Source organism: Sylvia atricapilla, chromosome 1, assembly GCF_009819655.1.
Source record: "Sylvia atricapilla isolate bSylAtr1 chromosome 1, bSylAtr1.pri, whole genome shotgun sequence".
NCBI classification, from domain to species: Eukaryota; Metazoa; Chordata; class Aves; order Passeriformes; family Sylviidae; genus Sylvia; species Sylvia atricapilla.
The window spans coordinates 914,748-940,589 of NC_089140.1; the positions used below are offsets into that span (position 1 = coordinate 914,748).

The 25,842-nt window shown below is 57.3% G+C and overlaps 3 protein-coding genes across 3 annotated transcripts; 2 read left to right on the forward strand and 1 right to left on the reverse strand.

Moving 5' to 3' along the window:
• Positions 1–1,580: 1,580 nt before the first annotated feature.
• LOC136375374 (uncharacterized) lies at positions 1,581–5,189 on the forward strand. Its single transcript, XM_066340868.1, has 4 exons — positions 1,581–1,742; positions 2,536–2,680; positions 3,274–3,348; positions 4,196–5,189. The coding sequence occupies exons 1-4, from the start codon at positions 1,581–1,583 to the stop codon at positions 4,861–4,863; spliced, it is 1,050 nt and encodes a 349-aa protein (XP_066196965.1). The 3' UTR covers positions 4,864–5,189.
• Positions 5,190–9,327: 4,138 nt separating this feature from the next.
• Positions 9,328–10,301, forward strand: LOC136375379 (cathelicidin-B1-like). The gene is made up of 4 exons (XM_066340880.1): positions 9,328–9,576; positions 9,783–9,887; positions 9,983–10,066; positions 10,173–10,301. Exons 1-4 carry the CDS (start codon positions 9,328–9,330, stop codon positions 10,299–10,301), a joined length of 567 nt encoding a protein of 188 aa, XP_066196977.1.
• Positions 10,302–11,295: 994 nt separating this feature from the next.
• On the reverse strand, positions 11,296–13,180 carry CAMP (cathelicidin antimicrobial peptide). Its single transcript, XM_066313347.1, has 4 exons — positions 12,992–13,180; positions 12,478–12,585; positions 12,295–12,378; positions 11,296–11,442 (listed from the first exon to the last, which is right to left on the reverse strand). Exons 1-4 carry the CDS (start codon positions 13,163–13,165, stop codon positions 11,332–11,334), a joined length of 477 nt encoding a protein of 158 aa, XP_066169444.1. The 5' UTR covers positions 13,166–13,180; the 3' UTR covers positions 11,296–11,331.
• Between the last annotated feature and the right edge of the window lie 12,662 nt (positions 13,181–25,842).

Below are 25,842 nucleotides of genomic sequence, written 5' to 3' on the forward strand. Positions count from 1 at the left end.
CCTGCCCGGCTGAGCCGCATCTTCCTCACGGGAATTCCAGGGCATCGACCGCGACTCCTGCGGGACAGAGGCGGGTGTGGGAGCCGCCATCCCCCTCCCGCATTCCCGAATCCCCGCGTCCCTCGGGCCGCTCACCTCGCTGAGCACGGAGAAGCAGCCGGAGCAGGGTCTGTGCGGCCGCCGGCGGCCCTGCGGAGGGAAGGGTGGGATCGGGATGTCCCGGAGCGCGGGGCCGGGAACGCGGGCGGCACCGGGAGGTGACGGCAGCACCGCTGAGCCCCGTCCCGCCGAGCCCGTGCCCGCAGGACCGGGGAGAAGCCGGATCTGTTCGGGAGCTCGGGCACGGACCGGGACCCGCGGTGCCAGAGCCGTACCGAGCTCTGCCATCCCCCGCATTCCCAGCCCCGTTATTCCCGGTTTTAACCCCTCTCCAGCCACAACCCACCTCTCTGCCGCGTGCTGCCATCCCGGAGTCACCTCCCGCTCCGGCCACTCCGGCCACGGCCAGCGCGGCGGTGACAGCGCAGAGCAGCCACAGCCTCATGGTGTCACCGCGGCTGTCCCCGAGCCGCGGCCGCTGTCCCCGCCTGGACATTGGCCCCGGCGGCCCCACGGTGACCCCGGAAAGGTCAGTGGGAGCCGGAGCTGCCGGACACAGGGGCAGGAAAGGGCCAAAGTTCTGGATAAGCTGGATTTAATTTCTCCCTAAAATTCTCTCCTGGCGGTGCTGCTCTTGCTGCACCGCTCTCATGGAGTCCTGGAATGCCCTGGGCTGGGAGGGGATTTAAGGGTCATCCAGACTTCCTTCAACAGCAATTCCAGATCGTGCTCCTGTTGCTCCAGCAACCCTCACAATTCCAGGTTCTGGAATTGTTATTAAACCAAAGCAGACTCGCTGTATCCGTTTAGTGATGAGCAATTAGTCCTGGCCACTCCTGAGGATCCCTAGGACATGATGGAATTTCATTCATTCCACATTTCTGGCTTTTGGTGGCGCAGATGTGACGCGTCCAGGCAGGACAGAGGAATTCCATGGGGAATTCCAGCGGAAAGATGGAGACTTACGTGCACGGGTTGGTGGGAAGGGAATGATGGAGAAGCCGCACACGGGAGATACAGAATCATCGGGAAAATTATCCAAGAAAAGAGGGAAATCTAGAGGAGGCTTATCCAGGAGCCGGCAGGGAGGGGTGTGAGGGCAGCAGGCGACACGAGCTCAGGCCTCAGGCAAGGCCATGGAACAACCCGGAGTCGGGATCAGATCTGAGATAATTTCTGGCGGAAAACCTGAGGATTCTCATTTTACGTTAGAGATTTCGGGAGAACCAAGGCCTCTGGAGGCCGAACGGGATGGGAGCGCGCTGGATCCGGGCTCTGCTCGCGGGGAACAGGGACAGGACAGGAGGAATCGGCGCCAGGGACGGGCCCGCCGGGACACGGGGACATTCCCTGCTGGGGACATTCCCTGCAGTGCCCGTGACGTGCCCCATTCCCCATGGGATTTAACCCCCCCGGATCCGGGCCCTCCTCACGTGTCGGGGTCACCGGGGCGCTTCCGGGGCGCCACTTCCGGGTCGGCCATGGCGGCGCTTCCGGTGTGGGCGGAGCCTGTACCGGAAGCGCGTGCGGGAGAGGCGCGGGTGCCGCGGGAAGTGTCGGGATCCCCCCGCGACCCCCCCAGACCCTCCCTGGCTCCCCGAGACCCCCGAGACCCCCTGGCTGCCATGGCGGCCCAGGCGCAGGTAGGAGCCGGGCGCTGGCGGGGGGAGCCCCGGGCCGCCCTCGCCGCCTCGATGTCCGGTGCCCCCCGACTCCCCTCGGATCCAAGGGGCTCCCGCGGTGCTCCCTTGGCAGCTGCTGGCGGGGCTTGGCCTCCAATGGCCAGGGACCCCTCACCCCCATCATGCCCCAATAATCCCCCCCAGCCCCACCCTGAAACCCCAAATCACCTCCCAAGTCACCCCCATCACACTCCCGATCCCATTCCATGATCCCCTTCATTGCCCCCCACTCCCATGAAATTCTCCCCTAAAGTCCCCCCACCACCCCTCACTCCACCCCATCACCCCCCAAAATCCCCATCAGCCCCTAAAAACCTCCGTTCCTTCCTCCCAATCCCATCCCCATCACCCTCACCCCAAAACCCCTATCACCCCCCACATCCCTGCTCTCCCTCTCTCTGTCCCCCATTCCCCTGTCCCCATTGGGATCTCCCCCGAGGGATTTCCTGGGATGGACCCTGGGGGATCACAGGGGGCTGCTGGGAATCTCCCCCTGCCCAGCTCCAGGTGGCCTGCGGTCCTGGACTATCCCAATCCCATGGGGATCATGGAGTTCTCCTGGTAGGAACGGTAAAACGCATCCCATAGTGCCGGTGTTTGGTGCTGGATTCCAGCCTGTCCTTCTCCCAGATCTGTAATTCCCACCCCAGTGGGGAACACAACTTCTTGGGACATCCCTCCATGGGAGCTCCTTTGGACTGGGATAGGCTTCTCCTCTTGGGAGGGATGGTGTGATCCCTGAGGGAAGCTGTGATCCCTGATCCTGTGGCAGGAGCCGGTGACCTTCGAGGACGTGATGGTGTTCCTGAGCCGGGCCGAGTGGGACGTGCTCCCGGAGGGGCAGCGGCAGCTGTACCGGGACGTCGTGTCAGACACCTACGAGCTCCTGGCCTCCCTGGGTAATCCTGGGAATTGCCCCAAGCCGAGATTCCCTCAGACCCCACCCCAGCGGCTTCCAGAGCGCTGAATCCCAGAATCCCAGAGTGACTCAGGTTGGAAAAGGCCTTGGAGATGGCTGAGTCCAACTGCTCCCCAAGGCCACTGCTAATCCATGTTTCCAAGCGCTGCATCCAAGCTTTCCAACTCCTCCAGGGCTGGCCAACCCTTCCTGCGGGGAGTTCTCCCCTATAGGGGCTGATCAGGGAGTTTAGTGCTGGAAAAGGCAGGATTTGGGTCTGGGTTTGAGCACCTCTGGAAATGATTCTCTAAGATCAGGGAGCACAGTGGGATTCCTGTTCCTGAGATCTGCTCTGGGATGAGCAGGAGACATTCCCTGGCTGGGAAAGCCTGTCACTGGAACTGGGAGCTGCTTCCCACACTTCCATCAGGGCTCTCAGGAATAAATCCCTTTTCTGGCAGCAGCTCCGGTTTCTCCCTCGCTCTTCCCACATTCCAGAGGTGTTTCTGTGCACAGTGAGGCACAGCTGGGGTGTCCCAGTCCTTGGTTTTCCCATCATCAGGGACAGTACAACGCCCTCTGTCCCATTCCCAGGTTATCCAGGTCCCAAGCCTGACGTCCTGCACCGGCTGGAGCGCGGGGAAGAGCCGTGGATCTGCTCATCCCCAGGTGAGCAGCAACATCCCGACCCTGTGGGATGGAATCCACATCCAGGATGGGCTCAGGGCTCCCTGCTCCATCCTTGTGGCCGTGGAGAAATCAGGATTCCTAGTGGGGACAAGGATAGGGCTCTTCCTTCATTCCTGTGGCTCTGGAGAGTCAGGATTCCCAGCCTGGTGGGTGACATCTGCTGTTTTCCCTGCAGGACACTCTGGGAGCTGGCTGGAGGAGCCTTCCTCTGGCTGGGGGCCTGGAGCCAGCAAGTACCAGGGCCTGGAGACCTCATGTCCAGGTGAGTCCTGCTCCCTCCTACTCCAGCCCATCTCTGAGGAGCTCCAACCCCATCCCTGGGCCACTCCCAGGGCTTCTCCCTCTACTTGGCTCTCCTGACGCCTGGCAGAGGTTGGGATGTGGAGTCCAGGTGGTCCTGGACCAGGAAGATGGGATGTTCCTGTCCCTGCTCCAGCCAGGAAGCATCCAACCCCTTCCCACCCTCTCCCAGCAGGATGGGGCACCTTGTGGTGTCTCCAGGACAGGAGGTTCCTGAAGAAGTTTGGCTGTGACGAAGGAAGGAGCGAATTCCCGTCAAAAGCAGACACTGGAGTGGGGAGCCAAACCCAGCCATGGCCTGTGAAGGAGGAAGTGCAGGATAAACCTGAACTCACAGAAAACCTAACCCAGAGGGAGACATTCCTGCTTGATTCTGTGACGGAACAGCAGAGCCTGGATCCTTGGGAACAGCTGTGGGCTGATCCTGTGGAGAGGAATCCCGGGACCACCCCAAACCATGGACACACCTTGGGAGAGGCAACGCTCCTCCCAGGAACCTGGGAGTTGAGAGTGGAGGACCTGAGAGCGGTGGTGGCAAAGGACCACAGCTACTGCCTGCGGAACGAGCTGGGACCGTGCCGTGTCCCCAGGCCCTGCTCCCTGCGGGAACACGACTACTGCTGCCAGCACGGCGCCGGGAAGAACCGCAGAACCCGCGGCGCCTGTGCTGTGTGCCACCGGCCGGCGCCGCAGCGATCCAGCTGCGGCGGGATGATCCGGAGAGCCAGGGAGATCCTGCGGCGCTACCAGCTCTACCGCAGGCTGGGCTTTCCGTGGAGAGGCTGCTCTGGCTGCCGCGGCGTGGTGCAGGGGAGGAACCCCAGGGCTCGGGGACCCCGCGAGCCCCAGAGCACCGGGAACGCCCAAGGGGTGACATCGGACACGCGGTGTGCCCCGGAGGGGATTTTGGGAACTGGGGCTTCAGCCCCTGCCCTAAGCCAGGCTGTAGGGGCGAGGAAGAGAGCGGTGTGTCCGAAGGGTGCCGGCGCCAGCCAGGAGTCTGAAGGACGCGTGAAAGCCCGGAAATCCCAGGGGATGTCGCTCCAGGACGTGTTCCGGGATGTGCTGAAGGCGGTCGGGTACATATTGGACTCCGTGTGCCAGAAGTTTGACCTCCAGGGGTTCTCCCAAGGGAAGAGCATCTGGCCCATCATCATCCAGATTGACAACCTGGCGGAGACTGGGAAGCCCTGACTCCTGAGGGGAAACTGGGATTGGATTCTCTGAGGCACAGCACTCAATACCCCCAGTCTTGGGGGATTCAGGAGGAGAAATATGTCAGAAGCCGATGGTGAGGCAGTGTGGGGCCTCCTGTGAACTGGGATTGTTTAAGAGGCTTTGGAGAAAAGCAGTGGGAAAGGGGAGGATCCATGTGGCTCAAAGGAGGAAAGAAGGAAAAGTGAGCGTGGGATCCTGAAATCCTGTAATCCTGTAATGTCTTAGGTTGGAAAAGATGTTAAATCCATCTTTAAAAAGTGACCAGGGGTCAGCATGGCTCTTGTCACCAAAACTACAGGAAAACAAAAAACAAAACCAACATTTTTTGTGTTAGAGAATCAAGAATTTCTTTATTTCTGGTTGGGATGTGAAACAGGAATTATTTCACCCAAACATAGCGTGAGTGTGCAGAGAAATTTACCATGACAGGTAAATTTTACTGGATTTTTCTCCAAACTTTATCGACTCCAAAACCCATAGAAATCCATTGGTTCGATGCTTATTGGTCCCAAATTGCAGAATTCTCTATTTGGTTTCTTCTTGGACAGGGATTTTGTTGCCTCTGATGTTAATTAGGTCCTCATTAGCTGATTGCTTTATCAGCCTTTCCAGACAAGGGGACAGCATCTGGGGTAGATGTTCCTTGAAGTTTGCTGCTGGTCATTATCTCTTTGGGGTGTTTTTTTGGCTATTCCCAGTCTGTTGAGATGTTAGGATCATCAGGCCTCACAGAGTGGAACAATAAATATCCGCCAAAAAAAACCTCCTTTAATTCCTTTCTCCAAGGCAAAGGCAAACTGAGCCTGACTAGAGAAAGGAAATAAAGAATTTTTAAACTTTGTTTATTTGCCAACACTCCCAGGGAACAGGGACAGGATGAGAGGAAACAGCTTCAAGTTGTGCCAGGGGAGGGGCAGGTTGGGTTGGGTGGAGGGGTGGATACAGGGAAGGACAAAGGAAGGCTTAGTTCCAGTCATGTGGAAGTGTTTCCTTGGGGAATCCAGCCTGGCCTCAATTCCCAGCAGCTTTTTGAGCCTCTGGAACTGGATCATTACAAGGAAAAGGTGATTCCTGGGATGGCTGTTATGGGGACAGAAGGAAGCTCCAGCAAATCCAAACAAACTGAACACTGTGGATTCATTGACTTTCCCAGTTTTCCATGTCACTGGGGGTGGCACGTGGAAAATCTGGGATGCCAGGATTAGGGATGCTCCCGCCATGGCTGGTGTCAGTTTTGGCAGCGGGATGTTCCTGCCAGCTGTGGGGTGTTGACTTTGGGGCTTTCAGCATTCCCCTTCCAGCACCCCAAATCCCTTTGAGGGAGCTGGAGGGGCTCCTCCTGGAGAAGAGGAGGCTCAGGGGACACCTTCTGGCTCCCTGGAAGAGGTTTGGAGCCAGGAAGGGTCGGGCTCTGCTCCCAGGGGACAGGGAAAGAGGGAACAGCCTCAAGGGGAGGTTCAGGTGGGATATTGGGAATATTCCTCCTGGAATGGGCTCTCCAGCCCTGGCCCAGCTGCTCAGGGCAGTGCTGGAGTTCCCGTTGCTGGAGGGATTTAAAAGCCCTCGGGATGTTGTACGTGGGGACATGGTCAGTGCTGGGTTTGGACTCGGGAATCTCTGAGGGCTTCACCAATCTCAACAATGCCATGATTCCGCAATTCCTGTAAGGATATTCCCGCCCGTCAGTGCTGGCGGATGGTGAAACGGGACTTTAAAGTCAATAAAACCGCTGAAATGACTCGCGAGCCGCTTTGCCCGGCCTCCAGATGTGGCTTGAGGGGCCGAGGGTTCCCATCACCATCCTCCATTCCTGGGGTCCCCTCACGACCCCCGACGCTCCCCGCGCGGAAGCGGCGCCGCCGCCGCCCAATCGCATTGCGCTCTGCAGGTCACGTGCCGCGCTCCGCCAATCACGGCGCCCGCCGCGCGGCCCGGATGCTATACGGCCTCCCAACATGGCGCCGCCCAGTGAGCGCGGGAACGCGCCACATCCGGGTCTTGGCGCGAGGAGACGTTTGGGGCGTGGCCTGACGCCGAAGAGCGCGAGCGTGGTGACGTAGAAGGCCACGCCTCTTCCGCTGCGGTCGTCACGGGAAGCTGGGCGGGGCCGTTGCCATGGAAACCAGGGACGCGCCGGGGCCCGGAGCGGGAAACGGGAACACGGAGAGACCGGACAGGGACCGGACAGGGACCGGACAGGGACCTGGAGCTGCTGGAGCGAGCCCAGAGGAGGCCCCGGAGCTGCTCCAGGGCTGGAGCCAGGCTGGGAGAGCTGGGAATGTTCCCCTGGAGAGGAGAAGCTCCAGGGAGAGCTCAGAGCCCTGCCAGGGCCTGAAGGGGCTCCAGGAGAGGGACTGGGGACAAGGGCTGGAGGGACAGGACACAGGGAATGGATCCCACTGCCAGAGGACAGGGATGGATGGGAGATTGGGCAGGAATTTGTTCCCTGGGAGTGTGGGCAGGGGCTGGGCTGGAATTCCCGGAGCAGCTGTAGCTGTCCCTGGATCCCAAGGCCAGGTTGGACAATTGGAGCAGCCTGGGACAGTGGGAGGTGTCCCTGCCATGGCAGGGGTGGTATGGAATGGGATTTATGGAATGGGATTTATGGAATGGGATTTATGCTCCATTCCAACCCAAACCACTCCAGGATGATTCCTTGATGGACCAGCCGTGCCCTCCCTTCAGTATCCCAGAATCCCAGACTTTGGTGGGTTGGAAGAACCTTAAAGTCCATGTGGTCCCATCCCCTGCCTTGCCCTGGGAATCTTCCCCTGCCCAGGTCGGATCGGGGGCTGGCTCTGGGAACGGCTCCAAGACAAACCCGTGGCTCTTCTGGAATGAGGAGGGACAGCACAGTCCTGGGAAGGGCAAATAAACGCAGAGTGAGATTTACGAGCAGGGAATTTCCCCAGCTCGGGGCTCAGCGTTTGGTTTGGGGCGGGATTTACTCCCCCTCCTGTCAGAGGTGGGAGATGTCCTGGGAAAAACTTCCCGGGAAAAACTCACTGATTTTTTTCCCTAGTTTATTTCCAAGGGTTTTGTGGCCTTTTTTTTTTTTTTTTTTGAAACCTGCTCAGGGCTGGCACAGGCATCTAAAAATGAAATTAAAATATATGACATTATTTTGAAACTCCTTCCCTTGCTGTTAAATTCTAGCTGGGATACATGGAAAAAAATGGGAATAACTGAGAAGTGTAGAAGGAGTTGGGAAGAATTTGGAGGAAATTCAGAAAGAATTGAAGGATTTGGAGGGAAGCTGGGAAGGAAAGGGGAAGAATTTGGAAGGAATTGTCAAATTTAATGGGGATTTGTAAGGAATGGGGGTGAGTTTGGAAAGGATTGGGAAAGACTTGGAGGGAAGGCATCAATCCCTGGGGATGTGTTGGAATCCCCATCCCGGGAGGTTCCCGAGCTGAGCCTGGATGTGGTGAAGAATAATCCCACCCGAGGTCCCTTTTCCATGGAAAGCTGGACCTGGCTGCCCCTGGAATGTTCCAGGGCCGGGTGGGTTTGTGCTGCAGGGCAGTGACTGACACCATCCCTCCCTGGGGACTTCCAGGTGCCACCTCCTGGTGTCTTTGTCCCCGTGTGATTTATGAGGATGTTTTCCACGGCCTCCACTGATCCCAGCTCTGAACCTGCTGAACGGGGGGTCAGCCTCAGGGCAGGATCCTGGGTGTCCTCCTGGAGCTTCCTGCTCCCCTGGGAGAGGGTGGCCTCTCCCACGCTGGCTGTTTGGTGGAACCCACCCTGTTTGCAGAGAGGGACAGGCCATAAATCACCCCTGGGCTGGAAAACCCCATCTTGTCTTTAGAGTCAAGGAATTGCTGAGGGGAAATGTCCCCAGGGACCATCGAGTCAAATCATCTTGTGTTGGTTTAACTACCACTGCACTAAATGTGACAAACAGAATGTGGTGATTGTGAAACCATTACACATCCCCACCCCTGACCATGTCCCCAAGCGCCACATCCCCAGAACTTTTGGATTCCCACAGGCGTGTGCCAGCCCTCTGGGGGAAGGAATTTCCCCAATATCCAACCTGAACCTCCCGTGGCCCAGCCTGGGGCTGTTTTCCCTTGTCCTGTCCTTGTTCCCTGGGAGCAGAACCTGACCCTTACCTGGTCCAGACCTTTCATCCCCACCACTCTGGACCATCCACAGCCGTGTCTGTCACCACTGTCCCCCTGTCCTCGCTGTCACCTCCTTGTCACACATTCCCTCTCCTGGGGACGCCCATGGCAGGGGGACCCCAAACCCTGTGGCCAAAGGTGACCTCCCACCCCTCCCCACTGCCCTGGACACCAGAGCAGGCTGGATTGGGCTCCTGGCCAGACTCATCCCACCTGGAATGTCCCAGCCCCCTGCAACGCCCGTGGCAGCTCCCATAAAAGCTCTCCCTGCCCGGTGGGGAGCAGGATCCAGGATCCAGGAGCCGGGATGAGGCCGTGCCGAGCGCCGTCACTGCTGCTGCTGCTGCTGGGGCTGGCTGGAGCCTCCACCCCGGGGCCACAGGGATCCACAGGGAACCAGGATGGAATCATGCCGGGATGGAGAGGAACCACACCGGCATCACCGGGGCTCCTGAGCTACGGGGACGTGGTGGCGGCGGCCGTGGAGCTGCTCAACACCAGGGCTGCCAGTCCCTACGTCCTGCGGCTGCGGGAGGCTCAGCCCCGGCCCGGCTGGGTGAGTGCTGAGCTCTCCTTTTCCAGGAGAATCTCCAGGACTGGGCAGTGCTGGATCCTGGCCCTTCTCAGGGTGGATCTGCCCCGTTCTGGGTCTGACCCTCGAGGGATTGAGCCTGACCCATTCCAGGCTGGATGTGACCCCTCTTTGGGGCTGGGCACTTTGGGGGTGGTGGATTCCTGATGGATCCTGCCCCTTTTCCCCAGCCCTCAGACCTGCAGAGCCGCCAGGAGCTGAGCTTCACCCTGGAGGAAACCACGTGCAGGACACCGGGAACGGCCACCAGCGACTGCAAGAGCCGCTGGCTCGGGGTGAGGCTTTGTCCTGTGGGAACGGGGGATTGTCCGGGGGGGAAACTGAGGCACGAGTGGGTTGAGCTGTCCTGTGTCCCCTCTGTGCCCCACAGGCGGTGACCTGGTGCCAGGGCTCCGTGTTCCTGGAGGAGCAGCAGCCCACGGTGGAGCTGTCCTGTGAGAAGGCTCCGGCCGCGGTAAGAAGGCGTGTCCCCCCTGTGTCCCCCCTGCTGCTGGCTGGGAGTGTCCCCCAGGTCCCCTCCCCACACCCCCAAAGCCTGACACTGCTCTTTGTTTTCCCAGTTTGGCGGGCTCTGGAAATCCAAGATCAAGGATTTCTTTGGCAAGGTCAAGCAGCGTTTCCGAGGGTTCTTCCAGTGCGGTCGGATTTGGATCCGGGACCGGCTCAAACTCAAGGCACCCAAACCCTGAGGGGTGACACTGCCGTGTCCCCTCCCTGTGTCCCCTCCCTGTGTCCCCTCCCTGTGTCCCCACCCTGTGTCCCCTCCCCAGATGCTTCAGTGCCAATAAACATCCCTGCATCACTCCTGGTGTCATCCCGAGTGCTCCCAGACCCCCCAAATCCCCCCCTGTGCCCGGCCAAGGAGCTGTGGGAGCTGGGAACACTTTGGGAATACCTTGGGAACACCCTGGGGGTCATGAATGGGGGGCGTCACGAGTGGGGGGCGCTCACTGGGGCAGATCTGGGGTCCTCCCTGCAGGAGCTACCACCTCGGGGGTCCCCGACAGTCCCATCCCAAATCCCGGCTGCTCCCAGCCTCTGCTGCCACTGTCACCACAATGGGGACAGTGACAAGGTCTCGAGGGGAGCAGAACCAGCTCCCCCAAAATGGCACGACACGGGCATCACTAGAGTCTCCTCCTGGCACTGGCCTCCTGCAGGGACCTGGACCCCTGGGATTGTCCTTCCCTGTCACCAGGACACCTTGGGGGTCCCCCGGAGCCTGTGAGGTCCCCACAGAGGTGTTTGTGGGGTACAGACCCATAGGAATATTGGGGGGACACCCCCAGGGGTGACCCTGCTCAAGCCACTTTTGGGGCACAGGGAGTCCGGAGCCCCCCAACTCTGCACCCACAATGTCCCTGTCCCAAACTGGGTCTGTCATGGGGGACCTGAAACCCCCCCAGCAGCTCCCTGGAGGGCTCCCAGTGTCCCCTGTGTCCCCCCATCTCCCTGTGCCATCACTGCTGGTTTGGGGGGGTCAAGATGCAACGAGGGCAATGCCACCCTGGGGACAATGACTCTGCGGGGACAGTGACACTGTGGGGATGATGATGGTCCCTTTTTTGGGTGGGACCCAGAGCGAACCCATCCCTGTCCCCTCGGGACCACGACGCGGGGTTGCAGCCCCGTGTCCCAGCCGTGCCTCAGTTTCCCCGTGTGACAGAGACAGGAGGAGCTCGGTGCCCACTCGGCCACTCCCCGCGGCCCTTTTATTGCTCAGCCCAGACCCACGGAGCCCCTCAGGTGGACGTTGAACTTGACCTTGGGCCGGAAGCGCCGCACCTTCCTCAGGAAGCGCCCGAAGCGGCCGCGCTGGATCAGAACCGGCTGCCGGAGGGATGGAGGGGTCAGGGGGGGCGGGGGGGGTGGGATTCCCCTTGGGAGCACACCTGGGACCCCACCCAGGGGACCCCATCCCCAGGATCCCACCCAGGGGACCCCATCCCCAGGATCCCGCCCAGGATACATGAGGGGTATTCCACACCCAGTATCCCACCCAGGACCCCACACTAGGGGTATTCCAAGCCCAGGATCCCACCCAGAACCCCACATCAGGGTATTCCACACCCAGGACCCCACACCAGGGGACCCCCATCCCCAGGATCCCACCCAGAACCCCACCCAGGGGACCCCATCCCCAGGATCCATGAGGGGTACATCCCAGGATACATGAGGGGTATTCCACACCCAGGACCCCACACCAGGGGTATTCCAAGCCCAGGATCCCACCCAGGACTCCCCATCAGGGACCCCATTCCCAGGATCCCACTCAGAACCCCACATCAGGGTGTTCCACACCCAGGACCCCACACCAGGGACACCACTCGTGTCCCCACACCAGGGACACCACACCTGGGACCCCGTATCCAGAATCCAACACTTGGGACCCCACCCATGTCCCCACACCCAGAGCCCACCCAGGATGCTCCATCTGGGGCCCTGCACCCCACTCCCAAAACCCGGACCTAACCCCTGGGAGTCTGCACCTAAAGCCCCCCAGCCAGGACCCCACACTGGGGACCCCACACCTGGAACACTGCACCCGGCACCTCTGAGCTCCCCAGGACCCCCCACCCTCCTCTGGAGCCATCGGGGTGTCCCTTTTAGGGGTGTAAGGCAGAGGGAGGGACCCTCTCGTCCCACCCCACCCAAGGGTGCCCCCCAGCTCCCCCCACTCACGTCGGACGAGGCGTCGGAGCAGCTCAGGTCGATCTCGGGGGAGTCCGACAGGAGCTGCACCGTCCCCGAGCACTCCTTGATGGCCTGGGGGGTGACATGGGGACAAGTCAGTGTCACCCTGCGGATGGCACCGGGCCCCCCGTGTCCCCCCTTCCTCCCGCTCCTCCTCCTCCTCCTCCTCACCCCGTTCTCCTTGAAGTCGCAGTCGTCGGGGTTGATGCGGGCGCTGACGGCGCAGTCCGTCTCCATCATGCTGAAGTTGAGTCCCCGCAGCGAGCTCAGCTCCACGCCCTGGGGACACGCGTGGGTGGCCGGTCACCAGGGGGAGGTGACAGTTGGGGGGTCAGGAGCGGGGGTGTCACTCGTAGGGGGTGACCAGCGGGGTGGGCTCAGGGTCAGCGCTGAGCGGTCACAAGGTGGGGATCATGGAGGGATGTGAATGTGTCAGAAATAGGGAATCACGAGTGGGGTGACACTCACTGGGGTGAGGTTTAGGGTCGGCGCTGTCACCCCGAGGAGCTTCCAGGAGCAGGGGGACAGGAATAGGGGTCAGGAGTGGGAAGGGACACAAACAGGGGGTCCCGAGTGGGGGGCACTTACTCGGGCTGGGCGGCCCCAATCCAGGCACCACGGGCGGGGGGTCCCGGGTGGGGTGGGGTGTCACCCGTGGGGGGGTCGCGGGGTGGGGGGCACTCACCGGGCCGGGCTCGGGCTCAGCGCTGAGCAGCCTGAAGGCGTTCTGCACCTCGGGCCGCTGGTTGTAGGAGTCCACGGCCAGCGCCAGCGCCTGGGTGTAGGCGAGGGGCGCCGGGGCGGGGAGGGCTCGGGCCCCCCCCAGCACCGCCAGCACCAGCAGCCACCAACTCGCCATCGCTGTCCCCACGGCCACCCCCGCGCCCCTTTTATCCCCACGGGAGCTTGGGGACCCGCCCCGCGGCTCGCCCTTGGGAAACGCCCGGCCCCAGCCCGCAGAGCGGTGGTTTGGGGGGGGACACGCGGTGCGGGGGGGTGTCCCAGTGTGTCCCAAATCCCAGTGTGTCCCCGTGGATGGGAGTGGCACCTGAACCCCTCGGGGCTGCTCTCGGGGGGGGTTTGGGGCCAGGAGCCCTCGGGGTCCCTGGCGGGGACACGTTGCCCGTGTCGGGTTGCACAACCCCGAACTTGCCCCATCGCTGTTGCCCAAGGCCGAGGGTCCCCCAAACCGTCACCCCACACACGCACACGTCCGAGCCCGAAATCTCTTTATTCCAGCTCCGCTGGGGACACGGGGCGGCGGGATGGTCCCCGCAGGGCCGCGCTGGGAGGGGCCCGAGGCCGAGGGGGGGGTCCCGAGGATGAGGAGGATGATGATGATGAGGAGGATGATGATGATGAGTGACCTGGGCTGGCGCCGGGGGAGCGGGGCTGGGCGCTGTCACCGGGCTGCTGCGGGGAGAAATAAAGGGGGCTTTTACTCCAGAGCCAAAAAAAACCCCTCGAAGTGAAGGACACACGTGTCCCAGCCCCAGGACGCGCTCCCGGAGCTCTCACCGGCTCCCGGCCGCACTCCACCATCGACAGCGGCACGTCGGGCAGGAAGGTGAACACGGACACCTGGGCCGAGCAGCGCTGCACCTGCGGACAGAGCGGCCTCAGCACCCCGGGGACACCCCGCACACCCGCTTTGGGGGTCCCAGCCCACGCTCACCCTGCCCGGGCGGCCCCGGCAGCCGCGGGGCTCCGAGCCGGCCTTGGGGCAGGGCGGCTGCCGGGCCGTGAAGTTGATGCTGAAGTGGGTCCCCCAATCGAAGCTCTGCCGGGAGAAAAAAAAAACTCGGTGTTTGGGTGGCCGGCCGAGTGCCGGAGCCGGGAGCGTCCCCCGAAAACCTCATCCCTTTTCCCTACCGTCCTGGCGACTCCCAGCAGCCGCAGCAGGCGCAGCTCCTGCCCGTGCGTCTCCAGCACGGAGCGGGCCAGCTCCCGGGGCGCGGGCATGGCCGGGGGCACGGCCGGGGCCAGGGCAGCGCCCGCCGCCAGCAGCACGGCGCCCAGCACCAGCGCCATGAGCCGGGAATGAGGCTCCGGCCCCGGGACAAACAGCGGCCCCCGGCTTGGCAAGGGATCGGGTTGCCGGTGTTTTCCTTGGCCCCGTGCCGCGGGGGAAGCGCGCCTGGACCTGCAGGAGATGCGGCGATGCTGGAGCTCGGCAGGGCAGATCCCCCCTCCGTGGCCCCTTGCCTGTGCCTGCTCCTTGTTTCTCCAGCCGAGATCCCGCTCCTCCCGAGCCGGGAGCCACGGCATCCTCCTGGTTCCCACGGAGAGAAGAACCAGGAGCCTCCCTCCCCTCTCCCAGTTTTCTTACACGCTTTTGGGGCTCAGATTCATCCAAACACCCCGTGCCCAGGTTTTCCCTGGATTCACAAACACAGGGTTTGCTGAGGACTACACAGGGTGGATCCTGCTCTTTCCCAGTTTGCTTTCCCTGGGTGAGCAGGTCTCGTTTCCCCAAAATTCAGTGTTTTCCTGTCGTCTTTGGAGCCAGGAGCTCCCCTTTCTCCCTTGCTTTATCCACAGTGGAAAAGCAAAGCAATCCCGGGGGATGGAAGCCCAGGAAACACATCTGGGGGACACCCGAGTCTCCCGGGGGCCATCAGCAGCCCTGGGGTCAGGGGAGCTGCTGCTCTTCCAAAGGCTTTTGTTCCACTATTCCCATTCTTACGGACACAAGCCCCAGATGAGAGATGGTGGGAGGGAGAAGGGATCATGGAACACCAGGAGAGCAGCTCACCAGAGCCTCCTGTGCCCATGGGGACCATCAGGAGGGGTCCTGAATAAGGGAAGATGCAACAAGAGGGCAACAACTTCATTCTGATCCAAGTATTCGTGTTCTTTTTCTTTTTTTTTTTTTTTTTTTCTTTTTTTCTTTTTTAAAGTCTGAGCAGCACAGAAAAATCCAAAGGATTCCCATTCCTGGGAAGCCAGCAGTGGATAGATGTGGGAGAAATGGATATGTACTGATAGATCACATTTAGAACCAGATATGCTTCATTATAGACCCTAAAATATACACAGTACCCCAATATAGACATCCACATGTACAGGCAGAGTCAATCCCAGGGATGCTGGGAGCAGGAACAGACACGAGGAGCGGGGCTGGGGGACACATCCTGCTCCTCCCAGCTCCCAGGATGGGGCTGGACACGGGGAGGGGAGATCCCAAATCCCTGTCAGCAGCTGGGATCAGCTCCCATTCCTGCTGCCTGGCCCTGCCTGCCCGGAGGAGGTATGGCTGTGCCCAGGGTGGCACGGGAAGAGCCGGGCACGGAGAGCTCCGGAGGGATGGTGGATCACGGATCATGCAGGAGAGGGGCTGAAGGGGCTGATGCAGGGAAGATGCTGCCAGGCAGCTCTTTGGCTCTGCCAGCATTCCAAAGTTTCCTGGCACAAAACCCATGGCAAAGACCTTTCCCAGCAGAGCACGACAAACTCGTGACATGTTTTCCTTGCCTCTCCTAAAATATCCCAGCCTTTCTGCTCCGGCTGCCTCTTAGGCTTGGAAAATACCTTGATATTTAATTTAAAGGACATCCTGATAATCTGTTTCCCATTTTGAAACCCTCAGGCTGTTGCCTGGAGTCGTTTCCATCCACCCTTCTCCAGAGCTTGCCCAAACGATCCTGGTTTAACGGAACTTTTCCTCTTCCTGGTTTCTCCATCCTGTGGCTCTTGTGGAGAAGTTTTCCACATCGAGTTGAGGAAAGCACGAGAAACTGGGGGTGTCTTGTGTAAGGAGCTCCTGGAAGTGACAGCGCCGTGTTTGTCCTGTTTGGAGACCCCTCTGTGTGACCAGGACGCCCCAAATTGTCCCTGATGCCCCTGAGGGGGTGCTCAGGTGGTTTTGCTGCTCCCAGAAGGTGCAGATGGATTTTCCAAGTCCTTGGAGTCGCCGTTTTTACGTCACAATGAAGCCTGGCCCCCCTCCCCCAGCCCACAACGGCTCTCCCCAAAGGTGCAACTGCAGGAAAACCGACGACAGTTGGGTGGATTCATGGATGGGTCCTCTCAGACGGATGGATTTCATCTCTGAGAGAGGCTGAAGGATCTCTGCTCACACATCAACTCACCACGTTCCACCTTTCGGGACCTTCATCCCAACAAAGCCACAGGCAGGGGGGAATCACTCAGTCAATTCCACATTTGGATGGAGCACCTGGAAATCCTGGCACGCTCGTTTGCCGACGAGACCACCCCCCCTAAGCAAACCCTCCGCTGTCAGATGGTGAGGAGCGGCACGCAGCCCACGCCCACACCGCCCTCGTGGCACACCATGGGCGCCATGAACGTCCAGCGGTTGCTCTCGGGGTCGTACATCTCCACCGAGCTGAGGTTGGACTGTCCGTCGTAGCCGCCCACGGCGTAGAGCCGGCCGCAGTTGGCCACCAGGGACACGCGGCTGCGGCGGGTGTTCATGGGCACGATCAGGTACCACTGGTCGGCCACGGAGCTGTACACCTCGGCGGCGCTGAGGAAGCCCGAGCCGTCGTAGCCGCCGCACACGAACATGCGGCTGCCCAGCGCCGCCGCGCCGTGCCGGCACCGCTTGTTCAGCATGGGGGGCACCGGGTGCCAGCTGGACGTGTGCGGGTTGTAGTATTCCACCTGCCACGGAGCGAGGACACACGGTCAGGTGTTGGGAAAGGTGAGGAGGGAAAAGCTTATGGATGTGATTGCTTCTAAAGATATAAAAGCTGTGAGTGAAATAGAAATGAAGGCGAGGTTTGAGATGGCTGCGTGGCAGGCAGAAAGATGGTGGGTTTAACAACAGCAGACAAAAGGACACCTAAAGGCCCAAGGGAGAAGCCCTGCCAAGGTATCAGGAAGAAGGTAGATAAAAAAGTAAGTTTTAGAGTTTAGAATACAGAGTGATACGGTAATATAGCAGTTCCCATAGGCTGTATGTAAATTCTGTAGGATTTGTATCTTGTGCCTGGTTGGTCACTGTAAATAAGAATATTCAAGACAAAAGGAGATATGTATTACGAACATGCGGCCGCGCCGTGCCGGCACCGCTTGTTCAGCATGGGGGGCACCGGGTGCCAGCTGGACGTGTGGGGGTTGTAGTATTCCACCTGCCACGGAGTGAGGACACACGGTCAGGTGTTGGGAAAGGTGAGGCGGGAAAAGCTTATGGATGTGATTGTTTTGAGGGGAGGTTCTAAAAATACAAAAGCCGTGAGTGAAATAGAAATGAAGGCGAGGTTTGAGATGGCTGCGTGGCAGCAGGAAGATGGGGATTAGCTGGAGGTGGGTTTAGCAACAGCAAACAAAAGGACACCTAAGGGCCTAAGGGAGAAGCCCTGCCAAGGTATCAGGTTGATAAAAAAATAATTTTTAGAGTTTGAGATACAGAGTGATATGGTAATATAGCAGTTCTCATAGGCTGTATGTAAATTGTGTAGGATTTGTATCTCGTGCCTGGTTGGTCACTGTAAATTAGAATGTTCAACACAAAAGGAGGTATCTATTGTAACAAGGACCTCACTCTCTTGCTCTTGCTCTCTCTCTCTTTCTCCCTCTCTCTCTTTGGGACATCCCTTCAGCCAAGGCTGGTGGCTGAAGGCAAGGCCCTTTTACCCATGGCCAATGCAATAAACCAGGCAGTTTCATTCCTGGTTTTCTTAAAGGCAGTATTCCTAGAGCATCTCAGGTCTGCAGAGATCCCTCTCCCTGCCGTCCACGGATTCTCTTACAGTCAGGGATGTTCCTGCTTTGGGAGGAGCCCTGTGACAGTCCCCCACTGTGCTGGCACATCTCCAAACTGCGGGTGTGTGGGCCTGAGAGAATTTTAGCCTGCTTAGCAGTTGCTAACATTTTCCCAAGGAAAAGTTTCTTAGGAAAGCTTTTTCTCAGAACAATCTCGGTAAACAACTTTCCTTCCTCAAAACAATCTTTCTCCAGGTGGTGAGGAGCTTCCCAGGGAAGGGTCTGGAGCAGCAGGAGCAGCTGAGAAGACTGAACTGCCCTCAGTGAAAAGTTCAGCCGTTATGGGATTGTGACTGAAGGGTTTGGGTTGGAAGAAATCCTAAAGTTCATCCAGTGCCACCCCCTGCCATGGCAGGGACACCTTCCACTGTCCCAGGCTGCTCCAAGCCCCAGTGTCCAGCCTGGCCTTGGGCACTGCCAGGGATCCAGGGGCAGCCACAGCTGCTCTGGGCACCCTGTGCCAGGGCCTGCCCACCCTCCCAGCCAGGAATTCCTTCCCAACATCCCACCTAAATCTCCCCTCCTTCATCTTAAAGCCATTCCCTGTGTCCTGTCCCTCCATCCCTCATCCCCAGTCCCTCTCCAGCTCTCCTGGAGCCCCCTTAGGCCTTGCAAGGGGCTCTAAGGTCTCTCTGGAGCCTTCTCTTCTCTCCCAGCCTGTCTCCATATCCAATGGCTCCAGCCCTCAGAACATCTCCATGGCCCTGAGTGAATAAATGAGTCACTTCTGTTCCACCTCAGGTTTTTTCCTGTTACGGGTGGAAGTGACAGAACTTGGTGGCACAACCACTTGGGGCTATCTGGATGCACAGGGAAAGGACATGGAGCCTTCCAGCCCCGTGCTGAGGTGCAGGGGATGAGCCCTGCACAGGGCCTTACACTGTTGAAGATCTGGAGCCCGTCGTGCCCTCCCGACACGTAGATCCGGCCCTCGAACACCGTGACTCCGGCAGCGCTGCGGTTGGAGCTCATGGGGGTCACTGCTGTCCACCTGCCAGGGAGAGGGGAGAGCTTAGCAAATCTCCCACAGATTATCCCACGATTTTCTAGCGCTGGATTCCACCATCTCTCCTTAGTCCAACCATTCTCAGAGCCCAGATGCTCTTTGGATGTTGTTAGGGTGGACACGACGCACAGAGTGAAATCTTTATTATGACCATGTGCTGTCTTTTATACAGCTTGAGGGCAACCTCTAATTGGTTAATAGCTTTCTTGTTAATTATTCTGTTGGTTAGTAAAAGGTATTTTACTTGTCCATCAAATCTATCCATTCTTGGATCATTTATGTATTTTTTTTACTGATTTTCATGGGACAAATCTCTTGTTATTATTACAGGTGCACTTATTTTTCACCCTCAGAATAGATTCTTGTGTTAAAGGAACTTCTCATTCTCAAAATAGCTTCATATGTGAACTTACAAATTACTTGTTAGCTGCACTTAGAAGAAGAAATGACAGGCTAGCTATTAATTTAATAGAGCAGGCCTGATTTTATTAGACCTTTCTTTTATAATTCTACCTGTCACAACACCAGGACACGGAACACTGGAGGGGAAACTCCTGGACAAGCTCTGGGACACAACGAGCTCTTACTTGTTTGTTTCTGGAGAGTAGGACTCAACTGAGTTGAGGGATGAGTTTCCATCATATCCACCACAGACGTAGATCTGCCCGTCCAGCACCACCGTTCCCATGGCACTGCAAGGAACAGCAGGACCCTGTGAGGGGGCTGGAGGTGCTGCCACACTGTCCCCAACACTGTGACACTCTGCCTGTGTCCCCAACACTGTGACACTCTGCCTGTGTCATCCCACCAAACCTCCCTTTCCCCGGATTCACCTCCAAACTGTTCAGTCCCACCTGAACTCTGAGCTCACCGAGGGGAAAGATGCTCATGGCAGGAGCACCTCGAATCCTGGGTTTGGATTTGGGCCCCTCACAACAAAAAGACACATTGGGAGGGGCTGGAATGTGCCCAGAGAAGGGAATGGAGATGGGGAAGGGGCTGGAGCACCAGGAGTGGCCGAGGGAGCTCCAGAGAAACCTAGTGGGGGACATGTACACCCTCCACCCCTGCCCTGGTGTCCTGGGGTAACTTTATGATGCTTGTATCCCCAGCTGTCTGTTCTCTGTGTGTGTTTCACATTGAGTTCTGTGCCTTTAAACTGGTTCTGAGAGCAAAGCAGAGAAAGAAGAAGTGCAGGGTGTATTTTGAAAAACAGCATTCGCTCCTCTGCAATTTTTCTCGGGACAGTGTTTGGCTGAGGCACAGACAGACAGCAGGACAGAAATCTTTTTTTGCTTTTAGTTAGTTTAGTTGGCTGAGGCAAAGAAGCTTCCTAGACTGGTTTTTTACCTTTTCCTTGGGACTGTTTAACCCTGCTCTGGACTGAAAAACCCAGAGGAGCACCGAGGGCTGGCACCTGCAGCCCACCAGGGCCTGGACCTCCAGAAGGATGAACAGAGGACTGACCAAGCTACACCCACAGCAAGGACTTTGTCAATCTCACTCCAGAACAGAAGGTTTTAATGTTTCATATTATTCATTCCTTATGCTTGTGGGCACTTTGTTAAATAGCTTTTTCCACTTTTCTCCAGAGAAGTTCTTTCCTGGACCAGCTGGAGGGAGGAGCTGTTTGAGTTTGCTCCCCAGAGGAACCCCATTTGGGAGTCTGCCTTAAACCAAAACAACTGGACAGCCTGGGCCAGGGCTAAACCACCATTTCCAGGAGGAATTTTCCCTGTATCCAACCTGAACTCCCCTGGCACAGCTTGGGGCCATTTCCCCTGTTCTCTGGGAGCAGAGCCTGACCCCCACCTGGCTGCACCAGAAACAAACCAAGGAAATCCCAGCTGCCTCCACACTGTCCCACTCCTCCTTTCCCGTTTTTACCCCACTGCCTGGGTTGCAGTGAAGGATGTGCCCGAAGTATGTATTCTACCACCGTCTCCATGAGCTGTTGAAGGTGTTGAAGTGTTTCCCTTGCCTCCTCCCTCTGGGCTGTCTTCTGTTAATGGCCCATCAATGTCTTGCCCCAGGACTCACAGGTAACTCCTGGGAGCTCTCTGTTTAATGGGCAATCAAGGATCCACTGCAGGACTCATAAAATGATATCAACCCATTGTGAGATGCTCTGCCCAGGGGGAGGAGCCAAGCATTCCCACCTGGATATAATCTGGGATTTGGGACAGTACAAGGAGCCCTTATCTATTGGATTCCCAGAGGACCAGAGTTTCCAGACCTTTCTATGGGATCACTGCTTCAGGAAGACCATCTCACCTGGACTGCTTCCATCACCCTGCTCGGGTTGTATTCTGACTCTGTCAGTGGTCTTTTGTATTATTGCATTTAGTTTATTTTACTTCTTTTTTCCTCCTATTAAGTTGTATTTCTGATTTGGAGTCTCTCAATGGTTTTGCTTTCAAACCTCTTGGGTTTTGTAACCAAAAAAGAAAAAAAATGTTAATTCTATTCCATCTATTAGAACCCTGTTGGGGAGATTTTTTCCTCATCTGTTGTAACTCCAGAAGAGAGGAGGTAACTGCCTTCTCTGATAACAAGCCAGCTGTTAAAAACCAGGTGGAGCAGTGTTTCTTATCTCTGCTCAGTGGAGAGTGTTTGTTATCTCTGCTCACCCTCCCATTCCCTCTGTGGGAATATCTCCTGTTAATGAGCCATTAAGGCTCACCAATGACATGACAATTACATATCCCATTGTGAGATGCTCCACCCCGAGAGAAAAGCCAAACCATTTCCATCTAAATAAAAGAAGCCACAAGTGTCACCAGACATCCAGTTTTCCACTGGATTCTTGGAGGAAGACCAGACCCATCTCACCATCTCTGGACCCTTTTTCTACAAAACCATCTCTACTCCAACAGGACCACATCTGCCACTCCAGGAGGGCTCACTTTGGGCTGTTTCCAACACCCTGACCAACAGGGTGTCAGGTTGTATTTCTGACTCCTAAGGTTTTCTAGGATTTCTTGTTTGTTTGGTTGGTTGCTTATTGTGTAATATTCTGTAAATGTTGTATATACTACAACACTTTTTACAGCCATAGTAAAGAACTGCTATACCTATTCCCAAAATCTCTGCCTGACAGCCTTTTAATTGCAAATTCATAATAATTTGGAAAAAAAGAGGGAGGAGCTTACATTCCAAGGGAGACTCTAATCTTCCCTGAGAGATACCTGTCTATCTAAACCTAGACACTTGCCGACACCCCGCTGGACACTCACCACCTCGTTTTTCCCTCGCTTTTCCAGAACTATCTTCCCACTGAGCTGCACCTACCTCCTCTTGCTGTTCATGCTCTCCACTTTGGACCAGGAGTCGGTGTCGGGGTTGTAGACCTCCACGGTGCTGAGGCGGAGCTGGCCGTCGTAGCCGCCGATGGCGTAGAGCAGCCCGTTGAGCACGGCCACGCCGACGCGGCTGCGCGCCGTGCCCATGGGCTGGCACTTCTCCCACCGGTTGGCAATGGGGTCAAACACCTCCACCACGTTCAGAGAGTCGCCTGCGTAGAAATTTGCTACTCAAATTAAAAAGAGGGGAGACCTGATGAAGCCCTGGGAGGGTGGGTGGGGAGTGGTGGTGCTGCTGTGTGGGGTGTGAATGTCTGGAGGAGGAAAAAAGGAATGGGAATTTAATGAGTGGAAAGTGTTGCACTTGGGTCAAGGTAAGAAATTCTTCCCTGTGGGGGTGATGAGGTCCTGGAATGGATTCCCAGAGAGGCTGTGGCTGCCCCTGGATCCTTAGCAGTGTCCGAGGCCAGATTGGACAGGGCTTGGAGCAGCTTGGGACAGTGGAAGGTGTCTCTGCCCACAGCAGGGAGTGGAATGGGATGATCCTTAAGGTCCCTTCCAACCCAGACCATTCTGGGATTCTCTGTCCTGTCCTGGACTCTGATATTCCAGCCTATCTGCTCCCACAGAGACATTTCTGCTCACCCACAGAGATCCTGCTCTGAACAATTCCCATTGTTCCCACACTCAGAAAGATCCAGGGAACATTTCCAAGCTCTCCTGTGCTCTGCACAAGGCACCTCGACAAGTTCCCTCTGTGGAAGTGACTCCTCCACTGTCCTCCAAGGGGCAGCAGAGACCTGCAAGTCCCATCTGTGGTGTCGCTGCTTTGCTCCTCCCTAAAATGTTTTTCCTTGGTCACTTTCTGTTCCCTTTTTATGCCTTGGTGAGGCTCATGTCAAACTGTTGTGATCCCACAACCCCAACAACATTGTGGAGATCACTGCAGGTCCTGCTTGGGGCTCCAGGCAAGGACACCATCCTCAAAGTCACAGAATCACAGAATCATTAGGTTGGAAAAGACCTCCAAGATCATCAAGTCCAGCCCAACCTTAACCTCAACTAAACCATGGCACTCAGTGCCACATCCAGTCTTTTCTTAAACACAGCCCGAGATGGTGACTCCATCACCTCCCTGGGCAGATCCTTTCCTTGAAAAACTTTTCCCTAATATCCAGCCTATATTTCCCTTGCTGCAGTTTAGACTGTGTCCTCTTGTTCTGTCAGTTGCTGCCTGGAAAAAGAGCCCAACCCACACCTGAGCACAGCCACCTTTTAGGGAGTTGTAGAGAGTGATAAGGTTATCCCTGAGTCTCCTTTTCTCCAGGATAAACACCTCCAGCTCCCTCAGTGGTTCCTCACAGGGTTTGTGCTCCAAGCCCCTCACCATCCTCACTGCTCTCATCTGGATGCACTCAAGTCTTGAGGAGCACGTCCTAAATAACCTCACCTGGACAGGATTGTAGATGGAAGATGTTAAACTATGGGCACAACCACCCCGAGAGTTTCACCGGAAGGGTCAAAGTGCTGCACGGAGGAGGAGAAACTGCTCCACGCTTCCACAGGAGGGAATTCCAGCCTCCCATCACCCCAGCCAGCCCTTGGTGATCTTTCCACTGCAAGGTACCTGCTGAGTTGAGTCCCCCCACGGCGTAGATCAGCCCTGCGATGGACGTGCAGCACCGCGGCCGTGTTTTGAACGCCGGCAGGTGCGGCCGGCGCTCCGGCATCAGGTGATAATCCTTGGCTTCGTCAACCAGATCCCTGAAATCCAACCAGGGGATGATTAAAAGAGGAGATCTGACTGCACGGAGTGTGAGATTGAAGGATCTGACTTTGATTCCGTGGCCAAGGCTCACCTGCACTTGTGGCAGCACCGGACCAGGTCGTCCTGCTGCACGCGGTCCGTGAGGAACTGCGGCCGGCACAGGGGGAGGCGGATTTTGGTCAGGAGCTCGGGCAGGAAGGATTCCCTCTGGTCTCTGTCGTAGCGGATCCAGGCCAAGGCAGCTTCAAACACCTGCCAGGAGACAGAAATGGGGAGTTGGAGTTTGGGGGTTGTGCAAGTGGATGGGAATGAAATGAAATCTTGGAATGGTTGGGGTGGAAGGAAGCTCGAGGATCATCCAGTGCCATCCCTGCCATGGCAGGGACACCTCCCACTGTCCCAGATTGCTCCAAGCCCCAATGCCCAACCCGGCCTTAGACACTTCCAGGGATCCAGGGGCAGCCACAGCTGCTCTATGTCACTCCCCACGCTCCCAGCCAGGAATTCCTTCCCAATCTCCCATCCCTCCCTGCGCTCTGGCAGTGGAAGCCAATCCCTGTGTCCTGTCCCTCCAGCCCTTGTCCCCAGTCCCTCTCCAGCTCTCCTGGAGTCCCTTCAGCCCTGGCAGGGCTCTGAGCTCTCCCTGGAGCCTTCTCCTCTCCAGGGGAACATTCCCAGCTCTCTCAGCCTGGCTCCATGCAGGTTTCTTCCCCCACCTCTGACAATTCCAATCTCCTGCCCTGTGGAATGGGACATTCAGCATAAAAGTTTGCAGGGAGATGATGGAGCTGCAAGGAGGATTTTGGCAGAGGAGGTGGCACAGAACACGAAACTCTGTTTATTTAGTGACAGAAATCTTCAAACTGGGAAAGAAGACTGGGAATGGTGCGGCTCCATGAGAAACCAGGAGTCAGGTTTGATGACAGGGATCCATCTGTTCTCTCTGGATAACTACACTGGAGACCTCTGGAGCTGAGCTGGTCCCTCCAGGCTCCATCCCAGACACTGGAAGGGATAGACTCTCTGAAGCCCCCACTGGATCACTCCAGCTACAAAAGGATCCTGGTGCCCTGGTCCCAGTTTATTTTGGGACACACGTTCCTGGGTTCACAGGACTCCCCATTAAAGTTATTGCAGCCTTTACGACTGACCAGAACAAAACCATCAACTCTTTCTTCCATAGTGGCACCTGGAGTCTTTCCCAACACAATTCCCAAACTTTCCAGTGCAAAAATGCTTCTCCAACAGCACCACAGGGATTAAAAACCCCAAACCAACTTTCTTCCACCCTACAGATGGAAGAATTCTACAGGAATTTCTGAAGAGTGGAGCTGGCAGGTGCCAGGGCACAGGGAAATGTCCTCAGGATGGACTCTTTGGATCCCACCTGTTCTGGGAAAAACAGAGTGAGGAATTCTTGGTATGATACAGGAATGTGGCTGGAATGTGAGGCAGGTTCCTCTCTCTCTCTAAGCCGGATTAAAGCAGCACATTTTTACCCTACAAGGGGAAGCTGGAGGTCTGCCCTGCCTCTGTCACCTCCCCAGGAACAGCAGGACAGATTTCCACGCTCAAGGACAGGCTCTGTTTTCCCTGCTCACTGTCAGCCCACACTGATGGATTCTCAAGGCTGTGCCAACACCATGAACTCTTCTCTCTCTCAAAGACTCCCTGACAGGAGGGTGCAGCCAGGTGAGATTCCAGCTCTTCTCCAGGAGAACAAGGGACAG